At 42.5% G+C, this 19,683-nt stretch overlaps 1 protein-coding gene across 1 annotated transcript in view; it reads left to right on the top strand.

Moving 5' to 3' along the window:
• SKOR2 (SKI family transcriptional corepressor 2) overlaps positions 1 to 19,457 on the top strand; it is a 33,151-nt gene extending 13,694 nt beyond the window's left edge. The window contains exons 5-9 of the mRNA XM_042780158.1: positions 3,840 to 3,905; positions 4,297 to 4,395; positions 8,294 to 8,361; positions 16,635 to 16,699; positions 18,791 to 19,457. Coding sequence (XP_042636092.1) covers positions 3,840 to 3,905; positions 4,297 to 4,395; positions 8,294 to 8,361; positions 16,635 to 16,697 — 296 coding nt within the window. The 3' untranslated portion in view covers positions 16,698 to 16,699; positions 18,791 to 19,457. The remainder of the gene's footprint in view (positions 1 to 3,839; positions 3,906 to 4,296; positions 4,396 to 8,293; positions 8,362 to 16,634; positions 16,700 to 18,790) is intronic.
• Positions 19,458 to 19,683: the final 226 nt, after the last annotated feature.

Genomic DNA, 19,683 nt, shown 5'->3' on the forward strand with positions numbered 1-19,683 from the left:
TGAATACCCTACTGATTATTCCCCCAAAAAAGTGGCATGAATATGCAGGATGCATGAATATTTTCAGCAAGTTTAGAATTTCTTCAGGACATACTCAGGAACTCTGCGTGTCTTGGAGCGAGTCATTAATTTCAGATGCAGAAGGAACCTCTGGAGCGCTGGAAGTCTGTTGGTTCACATCTGCCTATATTTTTTTAAATGGATATAAATGTATATATCTATATATATTTATATTCAGAACACACCAGCAACTTTTTGCTGTGGTCTTTGTGTCTGCAGGCAGCGCTTCTCTCCAGCTGAAGACACTAGTGGGTGTTTAAATTATGATGGACCAGGAGTGCTGTGGGCTTCACAGCGTCAGGAGCAAGGGGAAGAGCTTTTGGCAAACGTGGGGAGCTCTGCAGAGCATGGTAGTTGTCCAGGAATAACAGGGATGAAGTGGATACAGAGAAAAAGGAGATGGTTCTGCATGACGTGGTCTGAAACCTCAGGTGTGGTCAGGGTTGGAGAGGACACAAGTTGGGGACCAGGTGCAGAGCCAGGAGAATGGAATTACATTCCCAGATTATCCATGCTCTGTGCCGGACAAATCATCACATTGAGGTAGATTAGTTGTCTGGGACAGTGAAGAATTTTTTAGCTGCTTTTCAGAGAGTTTCCTGAGAAAGGATTGACGGCGATGGCAGAGCACGAAGGCGTAACCTGGCTATGTCTTCCTTGGGTTTTTGGGGGTTTTTGTTTTTGTTTTTGTGTTTTTTTACAGTGAGGGCAAAGTGCATTTATTTTGAGGAGGCTAGGTTCAGAAATGTTAAAAAATCGGATGTCAAAAACCCAAATCGTGAGCGCTCCAGCAGCGGCGGGGCTGATAAAATGGCGGCGCCGCAGGGGCCGAGGTTGTGCCAACACCCAGCCCTGACCCCTCTGTTTTCCACAGCGCCAATTTTTGAGCAATTCTGAGGTGGGTGCTCACGCTCCAGGTTAAGAAAGCTGTTTGTACCTTTATTCCAGAAAAACAATGTCTGTGCACCTGGGGAGGAACAGAAGCACCCAAAGCTTTCGCTGAGGCGGAAGCGGCCTGCAAATATTTCACCCTCTTTCCCCCTATCCAAGAGACAGGTGGTGTTTTTTCTGAACAAACTGAAATAGCCTTTCCTAAAGGAAACCTCAGTGTCTATACAGAGGGGTGGGCACAGCTTTCAGCCCTGCTGAAATGCTAAACGCTGCAAGTTTGCGCACAGACAAGGCCCAGGAGAGTTATGGTGGAGCTATTAGGAGGGGAAGTGATTTTTTCTTAGACTGATTAAAATTCTTTGGGCTTTCTGTTTGTTTGTTTTTAAACACCTATTTAGCTTTTAATTAACATTTAAGAGAAGGGAAGCTGGTTAAATATTCAATACCTCCTCCCTTTCAATTAAGGTGGAACAGTACACAACGCGTGATGAGGCCTCTGGGAAGTATGGAAAAATGGAGAAGAGCAGGCTCCTGATTATCATTTTCAGGGGGACAGGAGAGGTGAAACCCATCTGATTATTACTGCTGTTAACAATAATAATGTCAGGATTATTATATTTTTTTTTTAACATCAGAAAGCAGTTTAGAAATGCGATTATTCTTTAAAACCATCTATCTTGTCTTTGGCCTTTAAATGCCTCCATTTCCCCACTCCCATTCTTTACTTATTTCAGGTGGAGGATTTTCTAATAGGCCTTTTCAGTAGCTTAGTAGGGAGGCTGCAGATGCTGGGGAAGTTTTTCTTCATGATACGTGTCTTTATCTTCGTTTTGATGCAGTTTTTTCTGTCCCAGCAGCCTCAAACCATACAGCCCTGGGAGCTAAACCCAGCGAGTGGGAAAGAGCTGTGTCACCACCATATCGTAATCTCTTCCCCTTTCCTTTCCTTCTCCTTGAAAAATCCAGTTCCCTTCTGTCTGTGAGCCTATTGTCCCTCAAAATTGCACATAAGACACACAGAAAAGGGCGCCTCAATGGAAGAAAGGGATTGGGAATATGCTAGTATTTGTAATTCAAAAAATTCACCCTTCCTTAACTTAAATTCCTCCCTTTGATTTAGTGTACCCTAATTTATCTGACAAAATACTGTGTTTTGCTGGCCTAATTTAAAAAAGAATTATGCTAGCTAAAAAAATGCAGAAAACAACAAAACCCATTTTACATTGAGGAGACTCCTCAAACCACTGCCCAAAAGGTGATTTTAAACGTGATGTATCTTCTACTGTGGTGAGACAACTTACGTGAAGAAAATAATTTGTTTTCACCAAATATCCCACAAAAGCGATTTTTTTAAAAAAATCACCACGTTACATAAACAAGTTTTTAAAATGGAATTGCTGGCACCAGATACCAGTTGTGTAAATGTATGTGCCTGAATGATTGGTTGTTTTTGGGTTTTTTTTTAAGGAATGAAGAGAGGGGAGATGCTGAAATGCAGAGCTATTGGATAGGTTTCATACGCTGTAACTTCAAGGTTTACTGGATATAGGATTGCATCGATTTTTAAAAACAGAAACAAATGTTTTTCAAAAAGATTTCTGACTGGATCTATTACAAGACTTTCGCATTCGACTCTGAAATTAGCCTACTGTGATGACACAATAATTTTTAAAGTAACTGTTGTATGTTGTCTGATGACCTATTCAGTGCTATGGATTTTTATTTAAAAAAAAGCAAAACCAAATGAAACATCAAAACCCAAGATATTTTCTCCATGATCCTCTCTTCCAAAATAAACCCATGAATACATTTTTTTAATTTGTCTCTTGTGATTACTTATCAGTAGAGTTAATATGTATTTACTGGCTGGACTAAAACAAGAATTAATCCAATTAGTTCAATAATTGGTTATTTACCAAATATTTTCTTAATTATTGAGAGTCCATTTCTACTTCAGCTGTAAATAACAGAAAATCTCCTATCAGTGTCAGCTAAAGTGGTACTTTGTTCTTTAAAAAAAAAAAAAAAAGGCTTTCATAGGTTTTATAGAAGCAATTCATAGAAGTCACAGGAAAAATTTTGCAGTTGCAGAGGATAATGAAAGGAACACCTTTTGTCAGAAGGTTCAGTTTTCAAGTTAAAGTGTCATTCAGGTAAACTTCACAAGATGTGATTTTTTTTTTTTTAATTCAATTTGTAGAAGAATAAAGGCTGAAGGAAGTAGCATGCGTGTGTCTGGAAATAGCCAGATTCTGTTACATAGAAAATTCTGTAAAATATGATTAAAAGTTGATGTGAGCAACCTAAGACAGAATTCCCTCAATTGGCTGACCCCGGAGCTGTATCCTTTAGATTCAAATACCACTAATGTCAATTTTATCTCAGCTGGATATAAATTACATCCAGTTGCAGCACACCCATGCCATGGAGCTCTGGAAGATGATAAAGCTGAAGAGATGATGAAGGCAAAAAGACATTTTTCCTGTGGATTTTGGAACAGGGTCCTGCCCAGATGGAGAGCACGGGCTTCCCGTTGAGAGGAGAAGAGATGAGACTGTAGAGAAATATCTTCTCTTTTCTCTGCCTACTCCCAGTTATTCTCTGATAAGAGTATCTTCAAGAGGGGTTAGAGGGAAAGGAGGAATCAGCTCAGCAAGAAGAGTATCAAGGAGACATCAGCTATTGTGTGCAAGAACTAGAGAAAATACCAATTCACAAGTATTTGTGCTATGCACACAGAAATTTGCAGATAAAGCTCAATCTTACTCTTTATATTTGTCCCCTTTTTCTTCCTATCCAGATTCTCTAAAGGAGATGTGTAGTAAGGACAACACTGACAAAAAGCACTATCAGTAAATCAGTAACTTTTTTCCTTTCTATTTTTTAAGGAGAACACACACAAGAAACCAATTCACCTCATTCTCTGAAGAAGGATGTGGAAAATATGGGGAAAGGTAAAATAAATAAGGGCCTCTTACATTATAAAACTGCTCTTTGTTTTAATAGAATATGAGGATAATAGGGGGCACTTTTGTTCTGCACCATATTTTAAGCTTGTCAAGTAACATATGAATAATATATGGACCTTTGGGTGGATATAATTGAGATTAATGCATATATATCAATCAATACATGACACTGTAATATAATACTTTAAAATAATATATTACATTGATTTATATTCATGGCTTTCTGCACAAAATCTATGGTGGGTCTATGCAACACTTTTTTTTTTTTTTTTAATAAGCACTAAAATATTTTGTCTTAGAGTAATGAATTGCTCTGCAACTGTTCTTTCAAGAATTATTTATACAGATTATCAAAACCACTTTTTCTTTTTGTTAGAGGAACTCCAGAAGGTTCTGTTTGAGCAGATCGACCTACGGAAAAGGCTGGAACAGGAATTCCAGGTGTTGAAAGGAAACGCGTCTTTCCCAGTCTTCAGTAAGAAACAAAATCTGTGCTTTTGGTGTTTTGAGTGTGTGTGGTTGGTTGTTGCCAGACTGATAAAATGAGAGAGGTTCTCAGTGTGCTGCCATGATCTTGGGCTTAGTTCTGCTGAGACAGGCTGGAGAGAGTGTGAGGTGCCCCCAGAGTTGGAATTAGGTGATTTTTAAGGTCCCTTCCAACCCAAACCAGTAGTGATTGTCATTGGTTCTACACTGACACTTCTGCTGTGGCTTTGCCTCTGCCCAAACAGGTCTTCTGTAGGGAAAATACAAAGTGTTTGTTTTGGTGTACAGTCTACTGGTTTTGAATAGTTTTGATAGTATTGAATATTGAGTGGACAGAAATGCACCTTGGCCCTTGTGGGGTGCGGTGAGGTTGGCGTCTCAGCCAACGCCTCAGCCAGCAACAGGGGCTTTTGGAGATAAGAAACCTTATCCTCATTTTCAGGAGGTTCCAGCTGATGCTGGAGAATGGATCTGACCTTTTTTAAGGAGTAGAAATTTGGGTTTTTCCCATTGGAAGAGGTTGTTTGAGATGGCCCTTTCACCAAGATCGCTGAGAGGGGTGCTGCTGCCCAGGGCAATGGAATGTGCAGGGCACATCTCAAATAAAACAAAATGGGCATCTAGCAGGGCTTTTGTCAAGCTGCCAGAAGGTTGGGCTGATTGCACAGGGATGTGGAAAAAGACCCCTTGGCTGGGATCTCTCGAATGACACTGGAGCAACAGCAGAAAGATTCTTCCAGGAGAAGTCCCACCTAGGTCAGGATGATCCCACAGGAAAAGGTGGGAACTCAGACAGCATTTTCCTGTTGTTGAAAGAAAATATACCTGTCCCCTTTCTGTAGCATCAGATAGGTAAGTTCAGGGAAGCAAGGAAGTGTGAGGACTCTGGGAATGACTCCATCTTCAGCCTGAACACTGAAATATGTAGATAGCTCCATAAATAAAGAAGAGTCACTTGACATGATAGAGATATTAATGAAAGGAGCATAACCTCATCCTTCAGAATAAATCCAGTCATTACTTGGGTTTGGGAGTGAGGTAATTTTCAAATAATTCGTGGAGATCAAAACGCTGCTGTGTGGTATTGGCAAAATGGCATCTTGGACTTCTGCCATTCAAGTCTCTTATTTATCCTTTTGTTCTTCTACAGTAAAATTAATGCTCTGTCTTTGCCATGTAAATAAACACTGCAATTAAACCACATGAAATACAATTCAAATAAAAGAAAAGAACAAGTACGGCCGACCAAGGAAGTGGTGACTGCTGTATGCTGGCTTGAAAAATATGTGGTTTCAATGTACCACAAAGTAGTGGTCAATTTTCTTCAGGATTAAAATAGAAAACAGATAATGTGCTATAAACCATACCTACAAGTGACCGTAAAGCCTATTTACAGATTTAGATTTACCAAAAAACCCACCCCTCCTCCGCATGTAATAAAACAAGAAAAAAGGGTCTTTGCAAAGCAAATTAGTGTAAATCCATGTTAAGGGTGTTTTTTCCTCCAGTTCAGTACATGTTCTAGCACAAGAGAGGGAGGCTGTTCCAGGGTCTTGCTGCTGGACAGGGCTGTTGCTTCAGGTCAGGTATTAGAATGTGTTGGTGTCTTGGGCAGGGAGAAGCCAGGGAGAGAAGTCTTTGGAGATCCACCTAAAGGAAGATTTAAATTATATTGAAAACTCATCCCTGTTTCAGCTGGGAGATGTGGAAGGCAACACTATTTCTCTCTGGAAAAAGCTTCTGTCAGGTTACCTGCCGTTAACTCTAGAGTCACCTATTTTGGGTCCTCAACTTGAAACTGAGCACATTTGGGGTGTTACACCTTCATAGCATCAAGAGACTACTCACAACAGGGCTGTGCATTAAATGGCATTTCGTTTCAGAGCTCTCCTCTCATTTAAGTCACTGTTAAATGAAAACTGAGCTTATTTGCAAGCTCTCTTAGCAGTGCTATGCTGCAGTCTTGCCTGTGCCTTCTTGTACCTGCTTGAAATGTGGGCTGTGATAATTTATAAAGCAGCAAGACCTTGTCTTCTGCTGTATTTTTCACATTGCTGTTGTGCTTGAAAGCTGCAGGTGAAATTTTCCTTTGCCTTTAAGATCTCTCAATGCAGAGATCGTTTAAATAAACTAGTAATATTTAAGAAAAAATTCTGATCTCATGAAGAAAGTCATTCTTCTTTGTTCTTCCAGGAATTCTCAGTTCTTCCAGGAGAATTGTGTTCTCCTGGAGCTCTACTGTGGTTTGTACCCTCTGTGTTGGCTGCTCCTCGTTCTGTCCATCTGCATTTTAAACAATGTGGCAATAAAATGGCGGAGACGCAGTCTGGGTACTTAAAGTATTTAATTTTGTGTTAAGAAAGCTATTTAAATATTCATATCTTTTCTCCTGGGTACCGCTTATGGCTTTGTCTGTGAGTGTTTGGACTCGGATAAATGCTGCTGGAAAAAAAAACTGTGTCCCTTCCATTAACACCCCATTTCCACTGTGAGCTTGGACATTTGCTGTGCAGGGCTGAGCAAAATCCCTGAGCTGTTTGTTTGGAGAGGTGATGAGCCCATGAAGAGGCAGCTGGGAGGAAAGCGTGGAGGAAGAAAAAGGAAAATTTATCCTCAAAGCCAACTCAGAGTGAAGCTGGAGGACCTCAGCTGTAACTATCAGCCTTTAGTAACCAGGACAGGGAGCAGTTACCTTTTTATACTGCATGGGTTTTGGGAGGGCTAGGAAAAGAGGAATTGTAAATCTGCTTTGTTTTTGTCGGCTTATTTTTCTGATCTAGTTGGAGTAGAGGGAATAGGCTTAAAAGTTCTGCGTGACTTTACTGGAAATCTGAAGAACTGCATTGATATAATGCCTCCATATAATTTTCAGTGTGGTTGTGCTAGATTCCTATGGGCTTCAACTTGCCAAAATTTCACACTCTTTCCCTGCTTCATTGCTCTTTTTCTTCCTCATTTTCTTTTAAACAACAACTTTAGCTCATTATTCAGAGAGGATAAAGTTCTTTTCCGAGAGAGGGGGACAGAGTTCTGCCCCCTTGTTCTTTCTTCCAGGACAGGCTTGTTACTTGAATCAAAATGATGCTGGTTGGGATGGGTTTTCTTTTCCATTTCACAGCCCACCCTGACCTCCATCAGGCAGCTCTTCCAGTTATTTGGTTCTTGTCAATACTTTTGTTTATATTTCTCTTTTTCCCACCCACCAACAAGAATATTATGGAACACAGAGCACCAGTTAATCTTTTAACAAATGAAATTTTGTCTGAAATTGTCATTTAGGAGGAAAATCAGAGAAGGAGGATCTACTGGAGCAGGAAGGCTGACCTGTGCTGTAACCCAGCTGCCTAGGATCTCTCGTTCAAAGACTTTCTCGCTTCCAAATTCCATGTCACTCTTTATGGAGCTTCAGTTTTGTTCAAAGCCGTCAGCACAATGCTACAAGCCACAAATCAAACCCTGCATCCTTGAACGCTTTCTCCTCTAACATGTTGGACATCGCTGTTGATGTCAACAGATTTATGCCAAAGCAAAGAAGAACAGTTTTTTCTCTTCTCTTCAGGGCTTGCAAAAGTTTGACTAATGACTGCAGAGCCTTGGCTGTGCAGGAAAATAGCTGTGAATAAATGCTAGCGACACAAACTTAGTGTCCTACATTTTCTGATGGGGGAAGTAGTGAAATCTAATTTCTCCACTTTTTTCCTGTTGTCAGTGGTGACTCCTGTGAGATACATATTTGTCAGGCATATGTTTTAATTGGGTGAAAGACTTTTATAATGCTTTGTGGTTCCTCAGTAGTGACTGGGTTTGATTTAGCTTGATTCATGTCAATTATTCCATGTGGTCTCTGTTTTAATTGTTGCACCCACATTTTTTTCCCTCTCACACAGACAATTTTCAAGATCAGATGAAGCGGGAGCTGGCGTACAGAGAAGAAATGGTGCAGCAGCTACAAATCGTAAGTTTACTTTTCTCTGATAAAAAACATCTTGAGCTGCTTTGTGTTTCTTTAAGTGCATACCTCAAATCTTTCCTTTGTGAGCATGCAGATGCACATTTACTGAGCTCCTGTTGCCTTATATTTAGCGAGAGGTAAACACGCAGTTCTCAGCTGGTTTGGAGCCTAATTACCTGGAGATTTACTTTCATACAGTAACCAGATGGGTCCTCATGTTTCAACTAAACAAAATGTGTTGACTCAACACGGAGAGGTGCTTCTGCAGAGAGGAGCAGGGGAGGAGTGAATCAGTAAACCTTAAGCAGTTAAATGTTTCTACCTTGTGTGAGTTGCCAAGAGGTGTATTTCAGCCCTCAGTAGGGAATCTGTTCAATCCCTGCTTCTCACCAGAAAATAAACCTTAGGATGTATCTTTTTCTCATTTCAGACACTAGAAGAAGTGCTTAACTCAGCAGTAAAGGATCAAGTTGCCAAAACACAGTTCAGTGCAGGCACACATTACTGTTGGGTCTCTTGCTTGTTATTTTAAAACCAAGAGGGATTTTGCTTGTGTGCTAGTGCAGCTCTAGATCATCACATTCAACTGTGTTGTTTTGAAAAGTTGACGTTCTTAATCTGATGCAAGCAAAGGGGCTGGAGCATGGGAAGCTGTTCCACACTGAGTGCTCAGTGTGGCTTCAGGAGCAGGGCATGGTGAGGCTGTCAGCTAATGCTTGCTTTGCTGCTGCTTTCTCGGTATCAGTCTGACATTGCTCAACAGGGTCTTGTTTTTGGGGAAAGTTTGGCAAATATCCCCACTTCCCTGAATCAGCCCCGTGCTCCCCCATTGAAATTTTCCTTCTGCTTGTCACGGGGCCCTGGTGCAGAGAAGGCGTTGGCCAGGCTCCTGGTGAACTGTCATTTTCTAATTGATGGGTTAGGACATAAAAGTAAAGCTGAAGGCCAGGATTGTCAAACTCGTGCTCCGATGTTTAGAGGCATTTAGGGCTGGCCTTATTTTTAGAGCTGCCGAACATCCACGCGCCCCGTTCCTGCTGACTTGAGAGATTTCAAGGAGAGATGGAGGGTGTTTGAAAGAGGTTGTTTGTGGAGGAAACTCAAGTCCAGACCATCTCTGGGGTTTTTTTTTCAGCTGGTCTCCACTCTTGTTGTTACTGTGTCCCTCTTTGTGTCCCAATGCCAGGCAGATGAGAATTTTGTTGTCACAGAAAATTCTAATTAGGATGCCATCCTGAAAAGCACTTCACCTGCTGCTTTAGACTTGAGGCAGGTGACCAGTTGGATTTCCTGCTAAGCATAAAGTTTATGTGCCCACCCCAGTCTTTTATCTCCTGTGTCAGCTGAACTTGGAGCTAACTCTGCCTCCCAGGGAGAGAACTGATCACCTCTGCTATTCACCTTGTGGTCCAGTTGTGAAATTGTTCTGGAACTGGACATCCCAGACCTCCAGCAAGCCAGCTGTGGTGGTTTTCCTGATTTTATTGGTCAGGAAAAGAAATATGATCAAGTAATTCATACCCTTTACTGACATGTGCAATGGACAGGCTAAGAGTCACTTAATCATTAAGCAGAGCTGTCTGAATGTACTTAAAAGAGAACAGTTTCAACATTTAATGTGCTGCACCAATAACTCAGGACCTCTGCACTCACTACAGAACCTGAGTTTAATTATTACTAATAGAAATGTTGTCAGATCGCCAGTCAGTCTCCATGCTCGTATTTGTGGGTCAGGTTGTGATCAGTGAGACTGATAAAAAGATGTTTGTATGAAAAACTGAGAGACTGCTGCAAATAAGGAGTGTGCTTGCGTAAGATGGGGCAGAAATCTTCAGAGATGTCTTGGCTGATAACTGAGATGGAGTCAGCACTTTGGAGGTGATAATCCCAGCAGTTGCTTTAATTCATTCACGGGAATATATCTTGTATGTTTGTATCTAGAATTAAGATTAATGAACTGAATGTGGTAATGATAGAACTACTTCGGCCTTCCAGGATTATTGCACGGATGAATTGGTGCAGAATAAACAAAAGGCATGGCTGCTTTTGATTTTTTTTTGTTGAATTGCTGTTGTTGTTATGCTTTTAACTGGGGCAGTTAGGCTTTTTTTTTTTTTGTACCTGAGATGCTGCACTACTACTTTAATGGGGTTTTAACCTAATTTTCTTGTTAACATAGAAGTACAAAGAGAAAAGCAGAAATCATAGTTTTCCTTAGACCTTCATAGGTGTATGCCTTTGTAGAACTAAACTCAAAATTCACTGATGTAACTAGCCACAGAACTTGACTTAATTGCTTTTAAAAATTATTTTTTAAACAATATAGATGCTTGGAGTCAGGGTTTTTTTTTGTTCTTCTCATTGCTGAAGATATACAACTTAAATTAGTCCTTCCTGAATACCCCTGGGAAGATTTAAGAGCCGTGTGGATGTGGCACTTGGGGAGATGGGTTAGTGTGGGCTGGGCAGTGTGGGGGAAACAGTTGGATTCGAATATCCTGGAGGATTTTCCCAGCCTAAATGATTCTGTTATTCCCTGATCCCCTGCAACTGTGGGTACCAGAGGCAGGTCTTGCATGTTTCACCCACCCTGGACTGAGTAATCAGACTTCAAAATAAATTGACCCAGCGTGTTTGCTGTTTCGGAAATGTTCTGGGATACAAGCTGGCCATAATCACGAAAAAAATCAACCAAATATGATCGCATTAAAAAACTTCCCAGCGCCAACACCCGCTGCAGCCTCACATGAAACTTGTGCGCTGAGCGTGGGCGGTGGGGAGCACTGGCCATGACGCTTTTTGTCCCGTTTTTTTGGTTTTTTTGGGGAGATTCTTCCCGGTTTTGGGAGCGATCCGTCGCAGCGCGGCCCGCGGGTGCCCTCTGCCGGCGGCCGGCCGCCACTGCAGTGTGCAAAGCCGAGCTTAAAATTAAAACTGACCTGCATCATTGCTGCTGCCGCTCTGCCCGCGCCGGAATTCAAAAATAATAATGTAATAATAATAATAATAATAATGTTTTATGGCTGTCTGAAAGCCAACAGTAAGGCTCAGGTCACGGGGAAAACGGGTGTGTCGTGTTCTGTTACACTTCGCTGGTGGGTGATGGGTTTTTTGCAGGCAGCCTGGCTTAGTAGGTTGCTGGAGCAGTAGGAACTCATGTGGCCACGAGTTTTGATGAGAATCGCAGGATGAGTAAGGCTGCAAGTGGCCACTGGAGGTCATTTAGTCCAACCTCCCTGCTGGAGCAGAGTATCCCAGAGCACGTTGTTCAGAACAGTTTTCCAGGCTGGTTTTGAACACCTCCAGTGAGGAAGGCTCCCCAGCCTCTCCGTGCAGACTGTTCCAGTAAGGAATTTCTTCCTGATGTCCAGGTGGAACTTCCTGTGTTTCAGTTTTCAGAATTTTCAGAGTGTCTGAAGCAGTTACCAGGAAGTTGTGCAACGTGTTTGTGCCAGGTTCTTGGACAAAAAACAACCAGTCATTATATTTAACAAAAAAAAAATGTATCTTAGACCCCTGAATGCATTTTTCTCTTCCTCCTCTTGCAAAGTGCTGTCTCCCAAACTGGCTGAGTACAGGGCGTGTATGTGGAAATCATATATAAAATATGGATTTTCCATGTGGATCCTGTTGTGCCAGGGGTTTAAACTGCATATTAGGAAAAATTTCTTCACTGTCAAGCACTGAGCTCAGCTGTTCAGGGCAGGGATGGAGTCCCAGTCCCTGGAGGGGTTTAAAGGCTGTGTAGATGTGGCACTTGGTGGCATGGGTTAGTGCTGGGGGAATGGTTGGACTCAATGATCTTAGAGATCTTTTTGAACCTAAAAGATTCTGAGATTCTGATAATTATCTGGCTTTTGTTACTGAGTAATACAGAAAGGGCCAATAAGGAGGAACTGCTGCTGCCCAGCAGAATGGGGGAAATTCTGACATGACACAAATAGTACAGCCTTAGAAGAGCTCACCTGCCTTTAGAGTTTTTGGTTTCTGTGCAGTGAGACCAGAACTCATCTGCTGGGACAGCCCAGCACCATAAGCAAGTATCAAGTCACCTCCTGCCTGAGACCCTGCATCTGTCTGATACTGTCTTCTGAGCAACTGTGTTAGTGGAACAAATTTTAAAACCATGAACTTTCTTCCTAGCTGCCTGGTGAGAGAAAAAGTTCACAAGCAGCACTGTCAGCATGATGATTTTAATCCTTGAATGTTTTAATGAACCCTTCTCAAACATGGCAACAGGGAAGTAGAACACCAAGCAGGAAATTTAAGCCTCCTGCAAACTGAAGAGCTTTTCTTAATTTTCTCTCAGAGGTGCCTTACAAGTAGTTTGTGGGTTCTCAGGAAGTGTTGATGTCAGTCAGGAAAAGCTCAGGTGGTGTTCATCACTCACTGTGGTTTACATCATTGGGTAATGATCAATTCCACTAATTTTACATTGGGGTAAAAGTTGATAGGTTTTTGAGGTGTGTTAGAAATGTGAAACACTCAGCTAGGCCTTTGTCTTTCCAGATTAGGTGAAAAATGATGGTTTGGGATATTTAAATTAGGTTATGTTCTCGTGAACTTCCTCTTTACCAGCCTCACTTTGGGCTGATAATAATGTTCAGAGCTCAGAACTGGATCCATCTGGAACTCCTCTGTGTTTTATGGCTTTCTGCTTTCAGTGCTCCTTCAAATCAACTCTGTTCTTCAGAGTCAGGCAATAAAATAAATCAGAAACTATCTTTCTGCAAAACTGATTTCCATCTCTGCATCATCTTTCACCCTGATCCTTAAAGACTGACAAAGAATGTTTAAAAGAAGGAAAAAAAAATCTAGCATGCAGTTAATGTTGGTAAATCTTCAGAGGCTTGAGAGCCTGTTCCTCTGGGTCACACTGTAACTCAGAACAGCACCAGTAGTTCTAATTCCTACTTTACACTATTTATGGAAAGCTGGTGCTTTTGTACAGCTAACATATTCATTATCCAAACAAGAAGCGCCCACATTTCTGTGCGTGGAGATCTTGGTCTCCCTGTGCCTGTGCCTGTCCCTGTTCTCAGAAGCAGGGAATGGGAAATGGCAGTGCTTCAGTGCCATTTGTAATTTCTGTGCTCGGCCTGAAGTGGTGCAGCTCAGAGGGCTGACCTTGGTGAGAAGGCAACAGCTGTTCCGCAGAATGGCTCTCGGATTTCTTGAGTGGCATCTTGTGCTGAAGTGCCTGCTCACAGGCACACACATAATGACAGGTAAAAGGACATTTCTGGAACGCTGTGTCCTATGTCCTCAGAAGGCTCATCCCTGATTGTGTACAAGAAAGTGAGCTGTTTTCACCAGAATTTTATTTCCTGCTGTTGGCTTTTTTTTCTTTTTTTTTTTCCCTCTCCTAAAACAGCAAAACTTGCATCATGACAGCTCATGTGTTTGATAGGATGGAGCTGTACCTCTTTCTCCAGTAAATTAAAATACTAAAGAAAAGGATGCCTTATAGAAATTTGAGCAGAAAGCTTCCTTTCTTTTAGAATCTGCAGAAATTCTGATCAAAAATGGCTGTGGATGTACAGGGAGTCACAAAACAGCCTCTGCTACTGCATGAGTGCAAAATATTTTTTAGGCAACAGAAGGCAGGGTGACGTATCATTGTGTACCTCACCATAGATGGGATGCAGAGGTGAAGCCTCTGAAAGAAGATGGTGTGCTGAAGCTTCTTTGATATCTGAGTGCATAACAGGAACTTCAGAAATGACTCCCCAGTCCTATCCACTGCCTGTGCTTTGGTTTGAGTTGTGGAGCAGGCTCTGGGCTTGCTGGCTGGGTTCCTTCCAGGTGGAATACATGGGGATGTGTTCCAGGAATGCACACAGAACTGTGCTCCAGTTCCTAATGGGTACCAGGACTAGACTGGAGTCAGCCTGTAGGAAAAAGGACTCAGTGCCCATATTGCATTTTTCTTGGAGTTTCTCTTCAGATGTGCTCTCATTGTATTTCCTACTAATGTGGAACTCAGTCATGACAAACTGTTTTTTTCCTGCTAAAACCAAACTGCCTGCACTTTTGTTATTTCTGTACTCCCTCTGAAGAGAGCTACCCTTTGCATCTCCATGCCCTTTTGAGTATCATCCTGCCCCCATCACAGCAGCCCCCATGGATGCACAGAGAAGGACTGTTTTGCTATGAGGAGTCCTAAATCCTATCCCACCACAGCATCAGAATGCTCTGACAATGAAAGGAATAGAAGATGACATTGTAGATGATTTAACTCCTGGAGAAAGTAGTCATTTCCCTGCTGAGCATCACCTGTCCCACTGTCATCTGTTACCAGGAGATCAGGTAAAACAACACACATTAGAAAGACACTGGTGTGCCAAATATAGCGGAGAAGTGGATTAAGAACAGTTAATTTCTGACAGAATGTACCCCGTTGTATTATCTAGGTCAGTACAGCTTGGGAGATGTCCTATATAATTTGTGGCCATGCAAACCCAAGTTGGCCTTTGTGAGTGGAAGAGAGGCAGGAATCAACTGGTGAGGCACCACGGGTCCCAGCTGGAATGTGCTGATTTTTTCATAAAGCTTGTTAGTAGCTCCCTTTTGCATCCAAACCATGGCCATGGGTGATCAGGGAAGCAGATTCTCTGCACCCTCCTCTCTGCTGCAGCTTGGGAGGGAGCTCTGCAGCCTTTGCAAGCACTGTGTCCTGAAGGAAGTTTTGTTTGGGGACACGGTGGAGGGGTCAGCTTTGGTTTTTTGTGTTTTGTTTTTTTTTTCTTGTTGGGTTTTTTTTGGGGTTTTTTTTTTTTGGTTGTTGTTTTTTTGTTTTTTGGGGGGGGGAGGGGTGGAGGGGTCTCTGGCCACAAGCTTCCTGATACCTATTATCTTCTGTCAAATGAAGGGATTATAAGAGTAGTCAGACAAACACCTGGAATCTCGATCTTTTCTGGTCATCAGTGGTTCGTGCACACCCATTTTCCCCTTTTCCAGGGCTGTGCAGGGGGGAAGCAGTGTGTCACTGTGAAAGGCTTCTGCTCTCATTGAGCCACAAACACTGCTCCATCCTGGTGGTGCTGCTTTCAGTCAGATTGACATCCTTTCCCAAGAAATGAAAGGGTTAGCTCTCCAGCTTCAAAAGCCCCTCTCTTCCTCTCATCCTGATCCTTCCCCCCTCTTTTCCTTATTAAGGTAGGCAGGGATGGATAAGTCCCTCAGTGTCTTTGCATGATGCTTTACCCCAGCCCAGAGCCATGCTGGGCACAACTCACATAAATATCCTCTATGGGCATCATGTATTTAAAATCAAAACAGGGATGAACAGGAGCACGTGGGGTCAGTGGATATGGATGCAAATTCAGTGTGTCTAGGTGTGTGGGGCAGGTTGCTTGAACTCTCTGCATTTGCCCATCTGTTTGTGAAGGTTCCTGACTTGATCCTGACTTCAGCTGCCATAATTGTCAGCTTGCAGTAACGTATTTGGCATTATTTGTGAGCTTATTCTGGAGTGCCTGGCAGCAGAAGCAGGTCAGCTCAGCATGCAGCAACACCTGAGAGTGCAGGGACACTGAATATTTTTGATCTCCCAGCCTGAATTCCTCCAGCAGTCCCTCCAAAAGTCCTCATCAAAGAATTTGTAGCCACTTGGATTCCCAGCTATGGGGAAATCTCAGAGCAATTTAGTTTTGTTGCATTCTGAAGGCCCAGCACTGACGAAGAGCAGCCCTGTAATGTATTCCCAGTTGCCAATGAGCACATCATCCCACTTTGTTTCTAAATATAACTGTGTTCCCTAATATGCCCATGTTCTCTGTTTTTCTTTAATTATTTGTTCCACTTCAGTGGCTTCCCTTCAGATTGGTGCAAGTTGGAGATAACTATTATGAACTTCCTAATTATAGGGATATAAATACACGAAGTCTCATGCTCCCAACCTGCTGTATTTTGGCTGTGCAGGGATCAGTGTGCATTGCCTGATCTGTCACAGACAGCTGATTTTTTATGATCTCACAGGTGGCTTCACCCTTTGTTAGCCTCTGATGCAAACAAAGAATCAGAATGCATCTTTTACACTGAATTTTAATAATATATCTGTTGTTTTAATTCTGACCATTTTTATTTTATTTCTGCTTTAACCTCCCTGCTGTTTCATAATGAGTTGAACCTCTGTATTTAAGGTGCTGCTTCCCACAACTCCTCCCCATTTTCCGGAAGGAAAACTAAACCTTTCATTTACAGGCATTTCCAGCTTGGGTGTTTCGTTAGCCAAACCTTGGCTTGAGCAGTGTCTTGTTTCTGTGTCATTTCAGATTCCCTATGCAGCAAGCTTGATCAGGAAAGAAAAGCTCGGTGCACACCTCAGCAAAAGCTAAAGGTGAGCTTGTGAAAAAGAGACTCCATTCCACCTGACCTGGCTGCCTATAGTTCCTCTGCAGCTATTACATGAGTTAAGAGGATCGTTCTGTTGTTTGATGTGGCTGGTTCTGGTCCCAAAGCCCTCTCTGTGCAGCTGTTGTGATACAGTCTGAAACTGATAAATCACATGTGGCACGAATTACAAGGCTTCACTGGGGTGGGATGTGATGTTGGGAGCTGACCCATGGGTCCTGCAGTCACAGGACAAAGGTCAGTGGCTTCAAACTGAAAGAGAGTGGCTTTAAATTAAATATTAGGGAGAAATTCTTCCCTGGGAGGGTGGGCAGGCCCTGGCACAGAGCAGCTGTGGCTGTTCCATCCCTGGCAGTGTCCAAGGCCAGGCTGGACAGGGTGTGGAGCAGCCTGGGATAGTGGAAGGTGTCCCTGCCCATTTCAGGGGTAAGAGGAGGGGATCTTTAAGGTCCTTTTCAACCCAAACCATTCCTTGACTCTAACTGCCTGAGCATGTGCTTTTCCTGAAACTGAAAAGTGCCATCAAGGTAAATGCACCTTCAGTGGAAGGAGGGAAATACCTCGGCATTCAGAGTGCAAAAAAATGTTCACACTCCAGGTAGGGAGGAGTTTTCCTGCCCTCAATGGAACTCCTTTTTGGTCCAGGAAAAAGCAATACATCAGCATATTTTGGGAGTCCCACAGAACCCCACTGGCTGTGGTTCTGTAGTTCAGTGTCCTACAAAAGGTAATTATCCTGCTGCTCACATGCAGAGCCTTTCTAAACCAAACATTAAATTTCTCAGGACTGTGTATTGGAAGAGGTAATTTAGTAGAAACACCATCTCCATCATCAGTGGCCTGGGAGTTTCAAGTCTTAACATTTAAATGATGTTCTTTTGTTCTTTTTCCTGGTAAAACAAGAAGATTAGGGATTGGAGACAAATGCCAAAAACTGGTACCCCTGCTACCTTGTTATGCCACAAAATCTGGTTTGTGGATTCATTAAAAATCCCAGAGGAGAAGTAAGGGGATTAGGAAAAAAAAAGAGCTACTCATACACAGAGTAGTCCACTTCATCAGTAATTACATTCAGTAATAACCAGAGGTATTCAAGAGAGTCTGGGACATCTGGGAAAGGGCTTGATAGTAGAGATGATGGAGGGTTGCCTGAGCTGTAGAAGATGCGGATTCTTAAAGACAGCAGGAGTAAGCACAGAGTAACCAGATAACCACTACCTGTGGCTCTGAGCTCTGCCCGCTGAGATAAGGAGATTATTTTAAGCACCGAGCTGGTTCTCTTTTGCCCTCTTGTGCCCACTTTCTCACTGCCAGCGTTTTCCAACCGAGTCTACAGCAATCTGGGCGCTGATTTAAAACAAATCCAGCGGCATTAATACCCTGAATAAAGCAGCACGCCTCCCAGATGAGGAGCAGCAGGTCAATGTCTGCAGCGCTCGGTGCACAATAAAAGCCTGCCTGAGGATGGCAGCATTGGAGGAGAGGAACAGTTTGTTCCCATCACCATCAGCACCCAGTCCCTGCAAGGACGGTGCTGGCATCCCAGCAGCGAGTATTCCCGGAGAGAGAAGGATGGATGCGCTCCACACCCTGCCGGACACCGGGGATGTCTCTGAGCAGCCCCGGTGCTTTGGAAAGATTAATTGTTATTTAACTGATGAGCTGAACCAGCCAGGCGGAGAGCTCTGCTGTTGGGAAGCAGTTTCGTGTCCTTGGTGTGGCAAGGAGGAAAAATCTCCTCGGGATGTTTGCACTGCTATCCCAGGGGCTGGAGATTGTTTTGAGCAGCCCCTCAGATCCCCCCTGTGCCCCTCAGAATTCCTTTGCTGTGCAGATCCGGCTGTGTTTAATCACCGTGCAAAGTTTGCACTTCATCTTTATTGTGAATATTTCCCTGTGACCGCACAGATACTCACTATCAAAGTCTCAGGGGATGCTGTACCTTCATGTGTCCCTTTCTCAAGGGTTGTAAAGAAATGTCATAATTATGTGACTGTCTCAAATTCTGGCCTAATGTTGATAACACTTTCTCCCTCTCTCTCTTTCTCTCTCTTTCTTTTTTTTTTCCCATTCCCAGAAGCACAGGAGCTTTTGCAGCTGTTACCTTATAAGTTATAACCCAGTCAGAAACCTGACTTGTATATAGACTGTGAAATGGAAGTGTTTGGGGATCTAAAAAAATAAAAAAAAAATCAGGTTCCTCTGAACCTAAGGACAAGTGACCTCATAGTATCATGGACAACCATGTCAAATAGAATGTAGCAGCCATTTATTAGTAAACACAAAACAACAAAAAAAATGCCTGTCCTTGATATTTTTTTTTTTTGGTGGTACCAAAGTTTAAGTCTTTGTGTTTTTAGAAGGACTATTGAGCTTGATAGAAAAAAAAAATGCTTTTGAATCGTGCAGATAAGCTGTGAAAGGAACTGCTGGTCCTTTCAATGCCACAGACACTGACAACATCTGCCAGTTCACCTTTTGCTTTGGAACAGTGATTGTTTTATGGAAGGAAATGAACGTCTCACCAGATGGGCCAGAACCACATTTGGATGGACAGGTGGACGGATGGATGGATGGATAGAGCAGCGTTAGCCATACACAGTGCTTTTTAAAAGCAGTCTGGAGATTCTCAAACCCCTCTCCCTCATCCCTTTCCCTCTCTGGTACTTTGCCTGCTGTATGAATTACGATTGTACTCCTCTGGAAATATTTTACAATTTAATATTGAGTGTAATTAAGAATATAATCACTGTTATCAAAAAAGGTATTTAACTCTGTTGTAGTTTCTTTATCATTCATGTGGATAAAAAGTCTATAATAAAAAAAAGAGAAAAGTATGAGATAATAGTTGAGCTTCCCTGTAATTTAATGCCATGCTTAGTCCACTGAAGGAAACAACTGGGAAATTTATCCCCAAGAATACCTTTTTAGAAGTGTTTTAATTCACAAATAATATGTTGAAGAGTTTCA

Source organism: Catharus ustulatus, chromosome Z (genome assembly GCF_009819885.2).
Source record: "Catharus ustulatus isolate bCatUst1 chromosome Z, bCatUst1.pri.v2, whole genome shotgun sequence".
NCBI lineage: Eukaryota > Metazoa > Chordata > Aves > Passeriformes > Turdidae > Catharus > Catharus ustulatus.